Source organism: Haplochromis burtoni, unplaced genomic scaffold, assembly GCF_018398535.1.
Source record: "Haplochromis burtoni strain Fernald_Lab_line unplaced genomic scaffold, NCSU_Asbu1 Contig_56, whole genome shotgun sequence".
NCBI classification, from domain to species: Eukaryota; Metazoa; Chordata; class Actinopteri; order Cichliformes; family Cichlidae; genus Haplochromis; species Haplochromis burtoni.
Window position 1 is genome coordinate 686,233 of NW_024582417.1, and position 13,242 is coordinate 699,474.

The window sequence follows — 13,242 nt, forward strand, 5'->3', positions numbered from 1 at the left end:
CTATTTTCTCTGAGTGTTCCTGAACACATCTTTTTTCCCCCGGAAGTGACGTTGATTGTTGTATCAGCGTTCCTTTCGTCGTGTGGTAGAGGCTTTGTAAGTGTTGTTGCTTTAAACCTAATTTTTAAATACTGCTTAATGGATTTTTTTAATTTCCTTTATTTTTGGCTGTAATATCACTTCTCTGAAACATTATCCGTGTTACCGAAGGCTCGAATTACTGTCGTTTTCAACCTCATCGGCTTTTATAGGAAGCAGCGTTTTAGCTTTAGCAGCTAGCAGGCTAATTTGTTCTTTTCATTTACTTGCCTGTTGGCAGCTGATACTTATCCTACAAAGAAGTGTTTAAAATGCCACAGTCGCAGTTTAATAAGAGAATTGTTAATTATAGGTTTAATTGATTGACCTGGAGTTTTAGCATGTGAGCAAATGATATTTATTAGGAAGATTACGTAACTTGTAATCTAAATGCCTCTCAAATGTTATTTACGTTGCAAACATGGAAACACATGCAAACTATAAGCGGTTTGATCACCACTGAGGTTTAATGAATGGATGGTTGATATTTGGGAAAGGGTACTGTTGTACCAGCTTGTCTAAAAACCAAAAAGATGAGCCTTCTGACTTTCTATAAAACACATAAGTGGAGTAAACGCCTGTTGTGTTGTAGGGAACTGCAATTTGATAATGGACACCGTGACTTTTTTGCTTTTACTGCTTGCAGCTTTTCCATCTGTTTGATAGTTTTAATGTCCCCTGTGTCTAATTGCAGAGCCATCAAAGATGACTACAGCTGCAAGACCAACATTTGAGCCGGCAAGAGGAGGGAGGGGTAAAGGAGAAGGTGATTTGAGTGCTCTCTCCAAGCAGTACTCCAGTCGAGATCTTCCAGGTCACACAAAGATCAAGTACAGGTCAGATGATCAAATGTGAATGGAGTTTTATCATTACCTGACCTGATGGCTGGTTTGCTAGAGGGAAAGATGCTTTCGGATCAGTTCCTACTGCATCATCTGTCTGCTCACTGTGAGAGTGGTGAAAGTGTTCCAGAAAGCATTCTGGATGAACATTAGAGTTTATTGATCTGCAAATGTTCTCCCTTCTGCAGGCAGCCTACCCAGGATGCCCCCGAGGAGGTCCGTGCCCGTGACTTTCGCAGAGAGCTGGAGGAGAGGGAGCGTGTAGCAGTACGTGAAAAGACCAGAGAGAGGGGACCAAGAGGTTGGTCTTTCTGCAGAAATTAGACTTCCTGTAGAAATTAGACTTCCTGTTAATGTAAAATATATTTTAGATTATATTTATTTTCTCACATATAGCATTATGTTGGTCTTATTTTTTCCAGAGCACACCACATCATCATCTTCTTCATCATCTTCAAAGAGGCCAAGACTGGATCAGATTCCAGCTGCTAACCTTGATGCTGATGATCCTCTCACTGATGTGAGTGTCTGCAATGCAAGACATTTTGGGCATTTAACTTGAGTGGTGATTAGTACTGATTAATCTCCCTTAATAATTATTTTTATTTTATTAGGATGATGAGGACGAGGACTCTGATGAAGATAGTGATGATGATGACACTGCAGCTCTTTTGGCTGAATTGGAGAAGATTAAAAAAGAGCGTGCTGAAGAGCAAGAACGCAAAGTAACTTTGTTTTAGGCTGTTCTGTTTGCACTAACTGTAATAAGATGCTACATTTGAACATAAGAAATGTTACTTCTTTATATTCAGTAAAATATTATTTTTTCCATCTTAGGAGCGAGAGCAAAAGGCAGAGGAGGAGAGAATTCGAATGGAAAATATCTTGAGCGGCAATCCACTGATTAATTTGGCTGGACAGCAGCAACAGAACCAGAACCAGAATTCATTCAGAGTCAAGAGAAGGTATGTCTCACTTATACACACAGTAAAAACACAGGATGAGGTTTGTATTTGGGAAAAAGGCCTCTTAAATCTAATCTTGATTTCATTTCTTAATATTATTCAAGGTGGGATGATGACGTAGTGTTCAAGAATTGTGCCAAAGGAGTGGACGAGGCACGGAAGGAGAAACGCTTTGTGAATGACACACTGCGCTCTGAATTTCACAAGAAATTTATGGAGAAATATGTAAAGTAGAGGACTTCCTCTGTGTCATTTGTATTGTTTTTGTTTTTATTATCAAATGTGTTTGGTCTCCTTCCTCTACCCTCTGTTGCGGAGGGTACATGGTTTTTCAAATAAACTCTGTATAGAACTTGATTAATACTTGTACAGTCATCCATCTATCCATGCTATTAACCACGTATCCATCTGTACAGTCATGCTGTATATAAATGTGTCAACGTGACATCCTTTCAGTGAAATTTGTTAAAAGTTAAGTGCAGTTTTAAAATGTGACCAGACATTTATTTTCTTTGGGGGGTTTTTTTTTCAGCTGGCAGAGATTATATAAACTAGCATCTCCACAAATGCACAGTTAGATTAGGATCCAGTCAGACCATCACAAGGAAATATCTTCCTTCTGTTTAGCCGCTCCACGCACACAAACATTTCATTCAAAACAGTGTAGAGATCTGCAGTCAAGCCTTTATTTCTTTATGCAGCCATCTGTCATTGACTTTTTCCCTGCTTATCTTATTCAAGGGCACAGGGGCGCTGGAGCCTGATTTAGACTTCTGTAGGAAATCGTAACGTAACCGGAAAGCCTTCTTAACCCTACACCGCAACCTGACCTGCACCTCTCAAGAAATATAGCTACATCTCAGGTCGATGCAGACTGCAACAACTGAATGACATGGAAGGTTACAGTGTAGAGTTAAGACGGGTTTCGGTTGCAGTAGACGGTACAACTTGGATTTCCTGCAGAAGTCTAAATCAGGCACATCCCAAAGGCACAATACACCCTGTCAGTCTGTCACATTTCTTGTGGAATTCTTTTTTTCAATAAAGTGTCTTCATATTAAACTGCTTTATGAACCCTTAAAAATAAACAAACTGAAAAATCAACAGCACATCAGTCACCAGGATACTGTTATCCTATACACACAAAACTTTCCAGTAAAATAAAGGTGCAAGTTTTATGTTAATCTTATCCAAACTACATGTTCCACTTCATCAAGATTAGAATATTCCCAGTTTATTACTCATGTAATGAATTGTCTGTAATTATGCAGAATTGTTGAACAATTTGAGCACATTTAATTTTGGTGTATTTCCATGCAGATACAGCTTCTCCCTTCTTATTAAACCTAGCTGCATACAATAGACTTCTTGTCTAAAATCCATTTTGCATTTGAAATTATCAGCTTCATCTCATTCAACAGAAAGTAACAGTAAAGTAATACAAGAAATTCTATTCTTGCATTAAGTCTTTCATTAACACGAATGTAAACACGACGTAAGTCACTGTCAGTACTAAAGTTAATTTTACTGCACTTTAGCCATTTCATTATTCCAGCATTCATTATTATGGACCCAAGGCAGTGACATTACCCACGTGGACGTTGGGTGGATAATTAGACAATGTGTACGTCTTCATTAAAAATAAGCATTATCCTGTCATCCACGTTCTACTGCGTAGCCAGAAGTTTGGCACGAGAGAAACGCGTTGCACGCGATCAGTTGTAGTTCCACAGAGAGACAGCAGAGGGCGCGCCCTCCAACGATCCTGCCTGTGACGGGGATTGGGAGGCTTCTGGGAAAAGATGGCAGCTTCCTTTTGTTTGTGGGGATTTGCTTCACTCGGAGGAGGGATTTAAAAGCGTTCAGTGGCTCTTTAGCGGTAAAGTCTTGACTCGCAATACCGGTTATCCAAACACTTGAAGAAGGAGAACATGGAGAAGAGCGGGAGTGTCGACAGCTTGGGCTCGAAGCGCTCCTCTTCCCGACAGCCGAGTGTAGATTCATTGTCCAGGTAGCTAAACTCACCGCCAGACACCGCCTTTTAAGCTAACCAAAAGTTTTGACACTATCGGCATGGGTTAGTTATTAAGGCTTTATAGCTAAAGTTAAGCGTGTCTAACTTCAGTACACTTCTTGTAAGCTTTTCCGCTGTGACTAATGTTATCCACCAGTGACGGTGTCCTACGAGCGCTACGAGACCAACGCAGCTTAAACTGGAAATTAGGACAACGCAGTTTTATCGATCCGCTCCAGTAATCACTCAGGCTGTGATGTGATAGAAATGTCAAACGGAAGCTAACAGAGCCTCGATGTAGTAGAGTGTTTGCCCAAACAGTGTCAAACTTATTTCAGTCCATGGACAACATAGAGCCCAGTTTGCGCTCGTGTGGGCCAGACAAGTTAAAAACACTTTCTCAAATCATCAAATATTTTTAGAACATTTTCTTCACAGCCACGTCTGATTTGCCTCAAAATGTTGTGGTTTGCACATATCTAATAATTGCTGTAGCGTTTTAGTTTCGTAAATCAGATATTTTTGAAGATGAATTAGAAAAGAAGTTCCGTCGACATAAATAAAAGCCTGAAGTTTTCACTGGCTGATGATATTCTAATTCTAACGGAGAACATAATTTAGTTTAGTCAAGTATATGTATATTTTTCATTTCTGACAAGTACTTTATAGGCATGCATATAAAGTAGGAGTCTGATAATTCAGGTTAAGTTTAAGATATGCTCAGAGGTACTTAAAAATGCAGCTGTTCCAAGGTAATATTTTTTGCGCATACAAATGAATATAGAAAAACTATTAAGAGAAATGAGAAAGGGATTAGTAGCTCATTCCATGTGAGTAGTATTGCAAGGTCAGGTACGTGTGCACATGGTGAAATCAGTAGTCCGACACAAGACACTAACCCCTCGCCCTGATGTCACCGGGTGATGAGCATGCTGCCGGAATTGTAATCTGTTTTAAAATCTTACATTTTTGCATTTTAGTGTTCGTATCCTGTATAATTTTAAACTTAACCTCAGTTATACGACTCCTTGAGGGCAATGTGCATGCCCAGATCCATCAGAAGGGATCTGGAAAATGAAAAATATACATTTAACAATTTTTTTTCTCAGTCTGAGGAAAAAAAAAAGGGCCAATCTCAACAGATGTCTCTGTTTTGGTTTTTTTTAGTCATTGAGTCTTCTGTCATTACATATACAAATACGTATAGATACGTAAAAAAAAACTCCCCCCAAAAAAGAAAAGACTGCACCTAATAAATGGTTCTCACTTGTGTGATGTCACTTTCCACCAGCACTTCCACCTCTCGCTCTGACCGCTCTGCCCAGGCCAAACCACCATCTGCTATGTCCTCGGATTCTGTGTCCACCTCTGCAGAGTTTTCCCCAGAGCTCAGGGTTAGTGACCTGCATATGTTTCACCACTATTATTTTTCTATTAAAACTTTTTTTTTTTAATTTAAAAACTGAAGCGTGGCTCTCCTCTTCTTTTTGCAGGTCAAGCCCAAAATATCTGCCAAGGTAGATGATTTTACACATTTAATTTTACCCATCCTATCCTATATGTTTGAGTAACATTTCCAGTCAAGAGACCACTCAGAACTAAAGATGATATGTTTCCAGCAGGCCATCAGAGATTCAGACAAAGAAGAACTGCAGTTGCTTCCAAATGAAACCGTGCAAGACATGGGTAGGTTTCCTTTCATCTGCAATCACAGCCCATCAAAACAGCAAAAATGCATCATCACCTTTATCCTCTTGTTTTTATTCATAGCCCAAGATGTCACCTACTTCTGTCCCTTCACTGGAGCACTGAGGGGAACTGTGACTGTCACCAACTACAGGCTATTCTTTAAATCTATGGACAGGGTATGTTATTGATTATTTTTAATTAGTATTTTGAAGATTTATGTTTTTTGTTAATGTCTGGCTGATTTCCAGGACTCAACATTTATGTTGGACTTGCCACTTGGGGTGGTGAGTCGCGTGGAAAGGATTGGAAACGCTTCGAGTCGTGATGTGTCCTATGGGCTGGTGTGCAAAGTGAGTAAGCTTGTGAAAGTTGTAAAGAATTACTGCTTTTATTTTTGATTTACAGAATCGCTAAGTTGCAAAATAGCCAAGTAGTTTACAGTTATTCAACTGAGAAGCAGAGACAGAGCATTAAGAAATAGTGAAGTTTTACAAAGATCTACTTCTACGTTACCTTTCTTGGTAATAACACTTGGCTGTGATGAAATGATACTTGCATACAGCTGCTAGCCCTTGAGTTTTTCCATGATTTGTTGCTCTGCATTTCTACAGGATGTTCGTAATCTACGATTTGCACACAAACAGATGGAGGACACCCTCAGGAAGTCCATTTTTGAAGTGCTGATGAAATTCGCTTTTCCTGTTTCCAATGGGCTGGTAAGTACTGCCCAGCAATGCTGTTGCTGACTTTATAGCCCTGCACATACAGTACTGGGAAACACATATTCGTAGTCCTCTGAAAAACTAAGTTCAATTTTAATTCAGTTAGATTTATATAGAACCAAATCACAGCAACAGTTGCCTCGTGTCACTTTGTATTATAAGGTAAAGACCCTCCAGTAATACAGGCAAAACTCCAAAAATCAGACGAACCCTTATGAGCAAGCACTTTGGCAACATTTGGAAGGAAAAACTCCCATTTAACAGGAAGGAAGCTCCAGCAGAACCAGGCTCAGGGAGGGGCGGCCATCACTCGTGACCGGTTAGGGGAGGAAGACAGGACAAAGACACGCTGTGGAGGAGAGCCAGAGAACTAAAGTATTTTAGAGTCAAATATGAAGCCATCTGTTCAACAGTTAAAGCTTGGCCCTAATTGGGTCATTTAATAAGATAATGATCCCAAGCACAGTTTCAAATGTAAAACATAATGGCAAGTCCAGACCTCAAACCATTTGAAATGCTGTGCCTAAACAAATACCTGCAAACCTCAATGACCTCAAGCAACGTGTTCAAGAATGGTCTAAAATTCCTCCACCATCATGCAAGACACTGATAACGTCATACAGAAAATGATTACTTCAAATTGTTGCTCTTAAAGATGGTTACATAAGATACTGAATTGTGGAGTGTACTTAGTTTTTCACAGGTCTAACTTTCACAGGTCTTTTACAAAGTGCACAAACTGTTTTTCGTGTACAACCAACTGAAAAATGTCTCCCCCACTCTCCACAGCAAATCTTTGCCTTTGAATATGGGCAGGTGTTTCCTGAAAATGGATGGAAGGTGTATGATGCTCTCTCAGAGTATAAAAGACAGGTACTTAAGTTATGCAGAATGCTTTGTTAAATGTTAAAGTGCACTCATAAAACCGGTTACTTATGTCTTTTCTTTTTTTGTCAAGGGTATACCCAATGAAAGCTGGAGGATAACTAAAGTAAACGATCACTATGAGCTGTGCGACACGTACCCATCAACACTGGCAGTGCCTGTTAACATACCAGACGAGGAGCTGAAAAGAGTCGCTGCCTTCCGAGCAAAGGGAAGGATACCGGTGAGCGACCGTATTTTTCAACGGTGCTATAATTGTCTGTGTGTGCGCCCGGCTTGCAGGACAGTCTGTGCTGATATTCTGCTACACATTATTTAAAGGTGTTGTCATGGATCCATCCAGAGAGCCAGGCAACAGTGACACGCTGCAGTCAGCCGATGGTTGGGGTGAACGGGAAGCGCAGCAAAGAGGATGAGAAATACCTGCAGGCGATCATGGATGCTAATGCTCAGTCACATAAACTCTTCATTTTTGATGCGAGACCCAGCGTCAACGCTGCTGCCAACAAGGTCCATTTTCTAAATTATATTTATTTAATGGGACCCACTTTACATTGTGTTACAGTGATTGATACATATGTTAAACATGGCCAAAGCTTCAAATAAATACCAATAACAATAATCGTAATCGTAATCCCAGTGAGCCAAAAGGTCAGGCTTCAGACTTTTCTCAATGGTCCATTTCAGACAGTCTTTTTCTACTCGTGGATGTTCATGATGTCAAAGAGAGTAGCTATCCTTAACGGTGATCGCGTGTGCATTATTGGAAGGGGAAAGAGAGCTGAAACAAAGTTTGATTCAAGGCTTTGGATGAAAGATCTCCCAATAGATTCTAAAAATAAACACGAAAGTCCAAAATGAAGAGGCTCGTATGGAGCCGTAGCCAGATTTAGATTCTTATCTTTTATTATTCGCTGTGCATCATCAAGCACAGTTTTGAGTTTTTAGCTGGTACAGTGTATTAGCTATGCGTTGTCTTTGCAGATTAAAGTAAATAAAGCGTGCAATCAGTACTATATTTGAGCATTAAGGTAAAATCTGAGCTCTTTAGCTAGAAGATCACTAGTTTCTATTGTGTCGTGCCTACAGTGGTGTAGTGGTTAACCCATTCACTTGGCAAGCAAAAAGGTCCCTGGTTTGTTTCAAGCTAGAGACACAAATCCCACTTAGGACGGCGTCAGAAAAGGCATCCGGCATTAAAAACTCTACCTGCTGTGGTGACCTTGCTGCTTAATGTAGCTTCTACTACTACTGATTCAGGACTGTCTCGTTGGCAATAATTTAACTGGATCTGTTTTTCTGTTCTGTGCCCCGTGGATCTTAGTAACCACTGCATCCTCTACTTTCCCACAGATGAAAGGGGGTGGATATGAAAGCGAGGATGCCTATCAAAACGCTGAGCTGGTTTTCTTGGATATTCACAATATCCACGTGATGAGGGAGTCGCTCCGCAAGCTGAAGGAAGTTGTCTACCCCAATATCGAGGACTCCCACTGGCTCTCCAATCTGGAGTCCACTCATTGGCTTGAGCACATCAAGGTGAGCATAGTGACCCATCGGTTGGGAAAGGACATTGTAAAAATATTGCAGTGATAATGGTTTGTGTGTTTCTGGTCCTGTGTTTGTAGCTGATCCTGGCTGGAGCACTGAGGATCGCAGACAAAGTGGAGTCAGGGAAAACGTCGGTTGTGGTGCACTGCAGCGACGGCTGGGACCGCACGGCTCAGCTCACCTCCTTGTCTATGCTCATGTTGGATGGTTACTACCGCACCATTCGCGGCTTTGAAGTGCTGCTTGAGAAAGAGTGGCTGAGCTTTGGTCATCGCTTCCAACTGGTAAACAGATTATTTTTCCACTTCGGTCCAGCTGGAAGTCTAGTTTCATCACTGATTCCTTATGCTCCTGTTTCTGGCAGCGCATTGGTCACGGAGATAAGAACCACACGGATGCAGATCGCTCACCTGTTTTCATTCAGTTTATTGATTGTGTCTGGCAGTTAACTCGTCAGGTAAGTGACACATATTGAGTTAAGGTTCTGAAATGTTTAGGAAAAGGTTCTTTCAAGGATTGCAATCAAGCTGTTTTTTGTTTTGTTTTTTTTAAATTCAAGTTTCCTGCCGCCTTTGAGTTTAATGAATACTTCCTGGTGACCATCCTGGATCACCTGTACAGCTGCCTTTTTGGGACATTCTTGTGCAACAGTGAACAGCAGAGGTTAAAAGAAGTAAGCTCATTTGGTTTCTCGGTATTTTATGATTTTTTCCCCCCTCTCATTATCGTTTTACTTGGGATAATATAGCTTAATAACTAGCATAATACGAATCAGAGATGGCACAAGAATGAATTAGTTTTTCACTCGTATGGTTTGTGTAATCACATTCCTTTTTTGTTACAGGAGATTCCCAAGAGGACAGTCTCATTGTGGTCATATATTAACAGCCAGCTGGAGGACTTCACCAATCCTTTGTATGTGAACTACTCTAACCATGTACTGTTCCCAGCAGTCAGCTTACGCCACCTGGAGCTTTGGGTTGGCTACTACATTCGCTGGAACCCACGCATGAGACCTCAGGTACGTCAGGAAGACTTGCTGTTGTTTGGACTTCACTTGTGTGATGATCGCTGCCCTATACTCACAGTACATTCCTCTACTTGCCAACTGGGAACACCTGGGCGCTATCCAGACTATGAAGGTGTGGCTGCCACTCCATTCTGCTTCTCATTCACCTACCAACTGGCCACCACGCATCACCTTAGTTTCTCTTCAGTGTCATTATGTTGTTTTTGTACTGACAGCACCAAACATACCTTCAGATTCATCCCCACCCTACATGAGTGATCTTAGTGACTTTGACAGCTCATTAGTTTTGCATTACAGTTATACAAGTCTGCACAAAGGCCGTTTGATACCCACCATTGCAATGGCTCACAAATGGCACTGAGGCTAAAGTTGATGTCACATCCACTGACGCTGGCCATTTCTACCAGTTGTGCACCTCTCAGTTTCTATAATGTGGTGTGTTGTGCTGTTTTACTGACACATCACTACTGAAGCTCAGATCCACAGAGGGGGATGTTACAGCAGTTTGAAAAGATAAGACTCTGGGAAACTTTGACTTCTCTAATATCAGCGTTTATGTGGCAGTATTGTCTGAGTGGTGACACCTGCTGTTCAGGAGAATACTGCAGAAGCTACCTGCACTGTAAAGGCGAGCATTAATGGATGTGACTGTGTGATGTTCTTAACATTGTTGCACAAAGCACCCAGTGCAGTGTGTTCACACTTCGTCATCGGCTTATGAACCAGTTTTTGACAAACTGGGGACTCGTCCAGGATCTGAAGGTGGGATGTCGTCCGTAACTGAAAAAACTTTGCCATCTGGGAGGAAACTAAGGTGATGTGTGGCATGGTAGCAGGCAGGTAGATGGGCAAGAAAAAGAAAGAATGAAGTACCAGCTACAGCTTTATCGTGAGGAAATTCACAGTCTAGGTCTAGGTAATCCCAGATGAAGAGTCCCTGCCCTGTCCACCTGGAACTGGGAACGCATGCAGAGAAAAAGTTGAGAGAATAGGGCAGAGGTTGGCACTCGTGCATTTAATTTTACTCAATTAACTTTCTTTTTTTCTCCCTCCCTTTTACCAGGAACCAATTCATCAGCGCTACAAGGAGCTATTAGCAAAGCGCGCCGAGCTGCAGAAAAGGGTAGACGAATTACAGCGAGAGGTGGCCAATCGCTCAGCTTCCTCCGCCTCTGAGCGGCCAGGCTCGCCCACACGCTCCATCACTCCGGTGCAGACCTTTGTTTGACGCTACTCAACCCTCATGACGGTCACAGAAGCTGAACCGCACTTGTGAGAAGGTGTCATACAGCAGTAATAAGCCGCTTTGATACACTACCACCAAAAGTCAGAATAAGTAGTATTTGTTACTGTATTTGCATCTCTCACAGGTCATGTAGAGCCTGCTTGCAACAGAAGTGTCTGTCTCAGACCACCTGCCTACAGCCATATGTATTCCTCCTCTGAGGTTGAGAGGATACGTACCCAGAATAGCAAGGACTGTTTAGCATATCAACCTACCTACAATCAGTGTTTTGTTTTAAGTACACTAAATGTTTATGCCTTATATACTTTATAGGAACACTTGCCTCATTTCTTGCTATTGATTTGAAAGCACTATAACTGAAGGAACCGTGAGGCTATGCAGTGCTGCAGAAGTGATTTTTAGCACAAGGAAACACGGACTAAAACAAATCGTTGAGTTGATAAATATTAAAATGAAATGTAGCTTAAGGGCTGTGATGTTAGCTTCTTCTGATATAAAAAAAAAAAAGTAGTTATAAAGTGCATTAAAAAGCAGTTAGGGTTAGCTTTACAAATCTTTTTAGATTGTTGAGACCAAATGTTTTTTTGTCATGCGTGACATTTCTCTCACCAAGTGGTTTATCTTTTGTAAGTTTCCTTTTTCCAACTATTTAACATTATTTATTATCGTTCGTTCCAGATGTGTATTTATAACTCGCAGACACCTTCTGTCTTGTGTCGTGAATTGATTAGCTGCGTCTCCATGCAATATTAATAAGCTGCAAAGATTATGCAATAGCTCATTTGTCCCAGGAGTCCTATGGGAACAATTCTCGCAGAGGCTTTTTAAAGCTATTATCAGCCAATCTTTTTGGCAGAAGAATGTGTAACTACAAATAATGGGCTTTTTATGTAGTTTTGCAAATTTGAATAAGTACCCGTGCCTTGTCCTGAATGACTGGGAAAATGACAAAAGAAAAATGTGATGGTTTCAGCCTGTAGCCTTTTTGCTGCGTATTCAAATAATTGCAATCAAGCTGCAACTCAAGGATTCAGTATGGTTTGTCACATTAGCATGTTGCTAACAACAGCAGCATCCTCCAGTCAATTTCTTGGGTTTTGTGATTTCGTGTTTCAGATATTAGCCAACTCTAATAACACTAGCCCTATTTCTGATCTATCCATAAAAATAGGACAAAGAGTGCCTTTTACTGTAAATTAAGAAGGATAAAAGTCTGGAATTTACAGTGTGACTGTGGGGTAACCTAATACCAAATTACAATCTGAAAACATCCATTTATTCTCTCTGTTTTATCTTTATATAGTAGTGTTAAGACATCCGTCACCCAGTAATAGATTCTTCATGTGACTTTTACATTGAATTCATGCAGCTATAGTTGTATGTAAATCATGTCTGCCACTGATCTTGATCGTTGCAATCCTTTTAAAATGCACAGCTGTCTAAGTGACACCATTCCATGTGGTTGCAAAGAGGCTGCAGTCCTGTATGCACTTCATTAGATCAACACTTGAATTTGGAAATTGATATACTGCAGGCATCAGGAACATCCAACTGTACTCTTAACTGCCAATGTGTTAAAAAGTTTAATAAAAGTGCTGATGCTGTGTAGTCAACTTTTGGCCTTTTTTTTATTTGTATTTTTAAAAGGCATTGTGCATATGTATGCATGTGTATACTATACAAGAAGCTTGTAGCTTGAGGCTTGTAATTAATTACAATACAAACAGCTATTTGTGAACCAGAAGTCTCCTAATTTTGTTTGCATTGAACAATTTCATCAAGAAAGACTACAACTGAAGGTATTTCCTCTATCTCAATTTATGTATTTTTTTACTTATTGGTTAGTTATTCCAGTACACAATATCAAGAACCTCACTTCACTCATAGACCTTGCAAATGTAAGACAATCAGAGCACTCGTGGAGCGACACTTTTTTAAAACTGAGAATTTGCAGGTATAAAATTCATAGGGATGGTTTCGCGTGTAGTACTCAACTGTTACACGGGTGAGTCCATAGTGTTGTGGTTTACATGTTTAACAAGCAAAAGATTCCTGGTTCATATTTGGGAGAAGACACAAGTCCCATTATGGTTGCAACAGGTGGATCAAGCCAGTAAAGACCATGGTGTATAAACTTTACACTTTCTATACAAAAATGACAAACCATGGACGTCTTTATATACAATCTGTTGGGTTTTATTTGTTTGGGGGTTTTTTTTT

The 13,242-nt window shown here is 40.5% G+C and overlaps 2 protein-coding genes across 3 annotated transcripts; both read left to right on the forward strand.

The window, feature by feature from the left end:
- cwc15 (CWC15 spliceosome associated protein homolog) lies at positions 1 to 2,242 on the forward strand. The gene is made up of 7 exons (XM_005922082.3): positions 1 to 96; positions 773 to 914; positions 1,109 to 1,221; positions 1,343 to 1,440; positions 1,535 to 1,645; positions 1,758 to 1,885; positions 1,990 to 2,242. The coding sequence occupies exons 2-7, from the start codon at positions 784 to 786 to the stop codon at positions 2,117 to 2,119; spliced, it is 711 nt and encodes a 236-aa protein (XP_005922144.1). The 5' UTR covers positions 1 to 96; positions 773 to 783; the 3' UTR covers positions 2,120 to 2,242.
- A 365-nt stretch (positions 2,243 to 2,607) lies between these two features.
- On the forward strand, positions 2,608 to 12,760 carry mtmr2 (myotubularin related protein 2). Of its 2 annotated transcripts, none has more exons than XM_005922079.3 (16): positions 2,608 to 3,896; positions 5,191 to 5,293; positions 5,393 to 5,416; positions 5,519 to 5,585; positions 5,670 to 5,764; positions 5,837 to 5,938; positions 6,200 to 6,304; positions 7,100 to 7,183; positions 7,269 to 7,418; positions 7,517 to 7,705; positions 8,549 to 8,734; positions 8,824 to 9,030; positions 9,111 to 9,203; positions 9,306 to 9,419; positions 9,591 to 9,767; positions 10,840 to 12,760. In XM_005922079.3, exons 1-16 carry the CDS (start codon positions 3,817 to 3,819, stop codon positions 11,002 to 11,004), a joined length of 1,941 nt encoding a protein of 646 aa, XP_005922141.1. In that variant the 5' UTR covers positions 2,608 to 3,816; the 3' UTR covers positions 11,005 to 12,760. The 2 variants fall into 2 exon arrangements, with proteins under 2 accessions (XP_005922141.1, XP_005922142.1); XM_005922080.3 differs by having other exon boundaries at positions 5,522 to 5,585.
- Positions 12,761 to 13,242: the final 482 nt, after the last annotated feature.

What these genes read in the sequence shown, in the direction of transcription:
- cwc15 (XM_005922082.3), top strand. Translation starts at nt 784, where the DNA reads ATGACTACAGCTGCAAGACCAACATTTGAGCCGGCAAGAGGAGGGAGG. An exon ending in CTGATGATCCTCTCACTGAT is followed by an intron (nt 1,441 to 1,534) that starts GTGAGTGTCTGC and finishes TTATTTTATTAG; the next exon opens with GATGATGAGGACGAGGACTC. An exon ending in TCATTCAGAGTCAAGAGAAG is followed by an intron (nt 1,886 to 1,989) that starts GTATGTCTCACT and finishes ATATTATTCAAG; the next exon opens with GTGGGATGATGACGTAGTGT.
- mtmr2 (XM_005922079.3), top strand. Translation starts at nt 3,817, where the DNA reads ATGGAGAAGAGCGGGAGTGTCGACAGCTTGGGCTCGAAGCGCTCCTCT. An exon ending in AGCCCAAAATATCTGCCAAG is followed by an intron (nt 5,417 to 5,518) that starts GTAGATGATTTT and finishes ATATGTTTCCAG; the next exon opens with CAGGCCATCAGAGATTCAGA. An exon ending in ACCCACGCATGAGACCTCAG is followed by an intron (nt 9,768 to 10,839) that starts GTACGTCAGGAA and finishes CCCTTTTACCAG; the next exon opens with GAACCAATTCATCAGCGCTA.